The sequence below is a fragment of the Pundamilia nyererei genome, unplaced genomic scaffold (assembly GCF_000239375.1).
Source record: "Pundamilia nyererei isolate P.nyererei 1_Seehausen unplaced genomic scaffold, PunNye1.0 scaffold00011, whole genome shotgun sequence".
Classification (NCBI taxonomy): domain Eukaryota; kingdom Metazoa; phylum Chordata; class Actinopteri; order Cichliformes; family Cichlidae; genus Pundamilia; species Pundamilia nyererei.
Genome location: NW_005187412.1, coordinates 118030 through 124770, shown reverse-complemented (window position 1 = coordinate 124770; position 6741 = coordinate 118030). Strand labels below are relative to the sequence as shown.

The following is a 6741-nucleotide window of genomic DNA, read 5'->3' as shown; positions in this document are numbered from 1 at the left end:
AAAAAAAATTTTTTTTAGATACCTCAAATCGAATCTTTTAATCTCTTTCTCGCCTACCAGGTGGACACCTCGTTGCTTCATTTCGTCTGCAGCGTTGTAGCTCGTATCCTGGCCTTCACCAACTCCTGCCTGAACCCCTTTGCCCTCTATCTGCTGAGCAAGTCCTTCAAGAAGCAGTTCAACCAGCACCTGTGCTGTTGCTGTCGCATCATCATCAAACACTCACAGAGCCCGATACATTACAGTACACGTGTGACTTCTGTCCGCAGCTCAAATCACTCTATGACCGTCATTAATGGTAGGCAGCTCGGTCAGGAGGACTGTGTGTGAGCGTGAAAGTGAACTGCATCATACATGTAACATATGTTTGTGTGGTTTTCTTGTGGCTTCAGTTCTCCACATGATACAATAAGCCCAAGGAGTGATGTCTTCTCGAAAAACATTACACATCTACACAGTCAGTTCAATCAATCTTTTGTTGATGTCCTTGAATCTTTTGCGGTGTGTAATATTTGTCTTTGTTAACTGTTAACTGTCACAAAAAACACAACAGAAATAGGAAAAAACACAAGGAAAGTGTTTCTGGGGAGACAATAACCTGACGGACCAGAAACCCAAAACATGGTAGGTGTGTTTTATCATGATTCATATAATACTGATGACGGATTTTTAGGCTAATAGTTAGGCTAACACACTTACCTCTCATATTTTCTTTCCTCACAAAACTGATAAATCCTTCACTTCTTTTAAGTGTCTCCCAGCGTCATTCTTAGCATATTTTGGTTCCTGCAACTGGTCTGTTGGGTTATTGTCTCCCCAGAAACACTTTCCTTGTGCTTTTGGAAATCTGTTTTTTCCTATTTCTGTTGTTTTTCCTATTTCCGTTGTGTTTTGTGTGCTTTTGCAGCGTTTTTCTTATTGCTGGTGTTTTCTTAAGTTGCAGTCCGTTTGGCCTCTCAGGGCCACCGTAGGATAATCATTTGTTTTCTATAACTGTTATAGGAAGCGAACAGTTATTCGGTGCAACTCAGTTTGAATTTTACAGGGCCAATTCACAACAGTACAACATCTCAAAGCGGTTTGCATTGTTGGGTAACGACCCTGCAATACTAGAAGGAAAACCCCAACAATCAGTTTAGCTCCTGTGAGCAAACACTTGGTGACAGTGGAAATGAAAAACTGAAAAGGAGAATACGTGGGCAAAGTTAGCTTAAAGACACCAGAATTCAACAAAAGCAAATGTTGAACTAATAATTCAACAGTGTCCTGTTCTTTTATTGACAAAGAAACGGTCCCTAGTGAAAATGTGACCTTTTCATTTCCTACAGACTTAGTGGACTTGCTTTTTTATATAGAGGAGAGGAACAAAAGAGTTTTTTCCTCTCTCTCTTATTTCCCTTGTTTCATGTTGCTGTGTCATGAGCAACATGACTGATTAGTTGGCCAATCATTTTAATTAATATGATGAATTAGAAACAACACCAGCACTGTGTAATTGGATATATCTGGTACTTTTGTCTTCTGCCTTATTTCCCAAAGGAAACAAGAAGGTGAGAAAAACCTCAAGCCTGGATAAATGTTCTGCTTCTTGAGAAATATCTCAAGCTTTAATTCCCAAAGGGAATGAAGCAGACCATTTATCCAGGCTTGAGTCTGGTAGTAGAAGTATACTAGCTTGTGACTCCCCGAGGTTGTTTGCGTCTCCTCCTGGTTTGAACCGGGGATCTTTTGTGTGTTAGCTACATGTTTTAACCACTGTACCACAAACGGGAAAACAGCTATTGAAACGTTGACACATTAAACAGTATTGTATGCATTTGCTATTATTTTGTTTTATCCTATGTAATCCGTATGCAGCCCCACTGATTTATATGTAAAACTTTGACCAAAACCAAACACAGCTGTGATGCTCACCCTCAGAAATGTATTTTAAATATTAACTGCCTCAGTCGGCATCGTCAGTAGTAAACAGTGAATGTAAATCCACACCTGTGGTATTTGGCAGCACAATCCACAGCGATATTTTTGTTATGTAATTTTGCATTTAAATGCATTTCTTGGGCAAGTTAAATTTCGAAAACGTCATATAATTTGTCAGACTATCATGTATTGATCACTTTTCTCTTACAACAGGATAAAACTCATTCAAAACCAGAGCCCTTAGTCCTGTTGACCCTGTATATGCCACATATTTTCTACGCCAGCATGCTCACTGGCCATGATTATTCTGTACTGTCACATAATTAGATTTACCATCAGCATGTCACATCCCAATGTCCTAATTTGGTGTTTCACAGTGGGAGAAGATGTTGCCTGTAGTTGTAATACGTGTGTGCATAATTCAGTTTGGGTAGTGTTTGTTTAGTTGTGGTTTGAGCACTTTGCCAAATTTCTGTCCTGCATGGTCTTAACCCCCTACTTAACATGTCATCTGTACAGACAGGCTCATTCGATGAAGAGTCTCAAATGTAAATAGGTTATTAACTTTAACAGTTAAATAAAGTCAGATACAGACCAAATCCGGACACACACTTTCATTTACGATCTGGAGGCTCCCCTAAAAAGCTCTCGGGTTATTTGTTGTATGTTAAATGTTCTGCCAAATGGTGAGATGTCTTCCCAGCATCTCCTCCTGTTCCTCTGTTGCTGTTTGACTTGCTGCTTCTGTAAGCAGTGAAATTATCAATAAATTCCAGCGTGTCTGTTCCATTTGCAGCTGTATACAATGTGTCCAGAGTGTAAATAGACCACCATGTTTGGCAGATAAGGAGGCATGGTCTGGGCCATGAGCTGTTCCTGTTCCTGTTTTTTTCCCTGCGGTTTTTACTCTGTTAGCTTTGTTTCTGTTGATTGTTCATCTGGAAATGTACATCTAAATCCTGCAGAACAGCCTGCATCTTAATGAGCTGTGCAGTCTTACAGGGGGTTTTCTTCACCATCAAAATGATTTCTGTTCATTTTTTAGTTACCGCTGTGCTCTGGTTAAGTTGAAGTAATGCAATTCAATTAACTTGGTACAAATTTTACCTGTAATTCAACCACTGGCTCTCACTCCTGTTCTCACTGAATGTAGAAAAACTGGGTTTACAAGCTTAAAAAAATCTAACTGCAGTTAAATTTCCACATGGTTTTTTCAAGCCTGAAAATTTGAATCTTGGTGTTTTAGTGTGCATGGCTCTCCCAAGATGCTGACCACATCGAGACATGCTTTAATAAACAGTTTATAATAGTTTAGTGAAAAGTTTATTTTGGCAAATTAACCACCTCTGAAAGCTCTTTTCGTCATCTGCACGGTCACGTCTGTCCTCCTCATACATGCCTGTGCAAAAAGTATGTCTCATTGCCTTATATTTTGCTCTCAAAGAGTCACACTTTCTTGCAGCTTTTTAAAAAATGATCTCGAGCAATCGTTCTCTAGGCTTTCGGAAAGTCTTTCGAAGTTTTGGCTGATTTTTCACTCATTTTAATTCTCGTCCTTGTATATGACCGAAGGTTTTGTTGTTTGTTTCTTAAGCCACTTAACACCGACCTATGAATTATTCAAGCATAAAAAGGCATCTAAGTGCTATTATCTGAAGACTTGGCATATCCCATCATAGCTTGCAGCATGTTCATAAAAACTTTAAGGAAATAGGCAAATGGAGGGGAAAAGAAGAATGGTAAGGCCTGAAAAACTATCTGCAGCAGATGAACAGTATCTGAAAGTCATGTCCTTAAGAAATAGGAAAAGACAAAGGAGAGATGCATCTGCTTATTCATCTACTCTTTACTGAAGTCTCATCACAGTATCAGTGGTAACAGGTCTGATGTAGTGTTTGCGCACTACTACTGTGATCTAGTGACAACTCATTCTCAAGCTAACTTATATTTTTTCTTTTCATTTTTCATCTTCCTCTTCTTCTTTTGTTTTAAGAGCGTCGATTTATGAACAGAGCCTGAAGAACACTTTGAGTTCTCCTGAACTCGTCACACTTTTCACTCAGCTTCAAGGTCTGCGTTTGTGTAGGTGTGACATCCGTTCACTGAAATCTGTATCGATCTATGTGGCTGGCCACCTTGTTATAGTTAAGTGTTAGAAGACAAGCATTTGACATGTGAAAACTGTCAAATGTCATCATGTTTCCTTTTTGTCTGACTTGATGTCAGTATCCTTTAACATGAACTGTGTCTGATGAACTCACTCCTTTAGTCCTCCTGTAACAAAAGAGTGACACATTTTCAAATTCCATGTACATTTTTACCTGATAGTTGACTGATCGATCAGTGACACAAATCCAGTAACCAATCTTTAAAATGTGACTTAACTTTTAAAATATCACAATGTCTACTGCTCACCTCTGTACTGTATCGGACCCAGTAAATTAATGAAAAGGTTAAAGAAATGAAGAAATACTGTGATGCTCCGACTCTCTGAAAGAAAGATCATTCATGCAGAAGCAAAAACCTTTCTCTGTTCAACAATGTGCTACACTGTAACAAAATTACAGATTATTTCCACTTAATGCACCATATCTTGAATCTTGAATCTTTTAAACAACAGCGCTTTATTTAGTCATTTTCACTTTGTTCACCTCAGGGAGTCAATGATGTAGCACCGATCCCTTCTTTTGGCCGGTGATGTGAGTCTTATATATGGCTGAACACCTTGAGCTTCAGGTAAGATAAGAGATTGAATAAACTGACATCCCTAAAATGAATAAGTTGATCTAACTTAGTCACCTTAGGCAAATTGTACTTAGTTTTTCAAATAGATTTTGCAGTGCACCTGTTTCTGACCAGCTAACTCGTTTTTTTCTCCTTAGACCCTAAATTTAGTTTTTTTTTAAAAATAAATTTAATTTGAGTTTAAAAGTTAATTTTAGGTATAATTGAAATGAGTATGTATATAGAATACTGTAGTTCAGCATTGCTACAATGAATACTTACACATTCAATCTTTTACATAAGTGGTTGTTGTGCCCAAAATGTTGGACAGGATTGGAAGAACAGAAGATAGAAGTTTGAATTAGTTCAAGAAATCTGCTCAAATTTCAGATAAAATAATGCATAATAATGTCACACAAAATATTCACATCATTTTAGTCGAAATGAAATCATCACTGTCATTTTTTCAGTGTTGTAGCTTTAAGTTCTTCATGATATGAAATTTCTACACTTCTTTCATATCCATTTAATATTTTCGAGAAGTAAGAATTAATGGATTTTAATGGATTCAGTTAGCAGAAAATTGGTGAATTAATGCTTGCTTGTAAAAGTGCAAAAATAGCTGTTTCCAATTATGTTTCTCTGCAATTCAAACAGATGAGTGAGGAAAAAGTCATCGCTCAAATTCTGCAGCAAGGGGGAGACAAAACTCTGTGTAGCTGAACTGACCTTTATGAATTTGTTTCCCTGAACTGTGAGACGCGATGACATTCAAACATCGTGGCATTTTGACTCTTTGTGATGAGTGCAAAATCAATTCTGACGCTGCCTAAAACATGTAGGAGACAAAACTGGTGTGCACGACTGAAAATCAATACATCCGCTGAACAACAACAGTAACACATAAATAACCACATTTACAAATGAGAAGTTGTGTTTGTTTTCTGTCTGATTAATTTAAACACTGTTAGAGATGATGGAGGTTATCTGGATGCACATATATAGGACGTCGGATAACAGACAGTATGTCAAATATCACACAAATGGAGATGTTTATTTATATGACAGTCATCAACAATGGAAAAATGGATGTCACGGGTAAATTTCTTCAAAGTTATCTAAATTAAAGACAAAAATACAATACACAATTATTATTGTTTTTTGCAGTTAAATTCACTTTCCCCAAACCAGCGTTCAGTAGATGCAGCAGTTTCAGTCTCGAGTGAGGACAGGCCTCTAACACATAGCACATGAGCAATCACCTCATTCTTTGCAAAATTGATTAAGCTGTCAGTTTGCATTGGGGTTGTGAATGAACAACCTTTTTTCAAGTGCAGTTATTGATCTGTTGTCTCAGCAGCTGCTCAAGGACACAAAAAAGCTGTTTTGAAGTGAAGTTCTTGTTCTTGCTTCGTTAGAAAACAAGCTTCAGGTTTCCTGGAGACAGCATTGGGTTTTCTTTCTAGAAACACCCATTAATACATTCATTTTAACCTCTAAGTCAGTGTATCCCAACTACTGTGCCCTGGAACATAGGTGCGCCGTGAAAGATTATCTGGATCCACCTGGTTAGTACTCTAAGCAATCAGCGTAACGGGTAGAACAATTACATTCTTTTCCACTAGAGGGCAGTAAACTACCTGCTTTAATTAAATGGGTTGCCAACTTCCAGTAAATAAAGAAGAAGATAAAGAAGAAATTACATAATAGTCATACTGTGTTACAAAACCTATTAGCAATAGATAAACATTTGAAAAGAAAGAGTAGTCAGTCTGAGCTGGATCCTGGAGAAAACTCAGACCCATATGAAGGCCCTAGCATAGTGGTCAGAAGAAAGCAAAAAAGGTATACTGGGGACAAACCGAGCCAACTCCACTATGTCTGGTGCGTGGGGAAAAATTATCAATTCGTTTTTTGTGACATTTTGGTTTGGTGGTGTGCTGTGTGATTTTTCTTATGTGAAATATGTGCTGTGGCTCCAAATGGTCTTACTGCTCTAAGCAGTGGCACAGCATGTCAGCAGGGTAAGAGTGCCTTAAAGTCTTTACTTATAAGCAAAGATTCCAAGGCTTGCTTTTGATTCAATCTTCCACTGAT

The 6741-nt window shown here is 37.9% G+C and overlaps 1 protein-coding gene across 1 annotated transcript in view; it reads left to right on the top strand.

The window, feature by feature from the left end:
- LOC102192459 (gastrin-releasing peptide receptor-like) overlaps positions 1-330 on the top strand; it is a 9269-nt gene extending 8939 nt beyond the window's left edge. Inside the window, exon 5 of the mRNA XM_005724350.1 lies at positions 61-330. Within this exon, the coding sequence (XP_005724407.1) occupies positions 61-330 (270 nt within the window). The remainder of the gene's footprint in view (positions 1-60) is intronic.
- Positions 331-6741: the final 6411 nt, after the last annotated feature.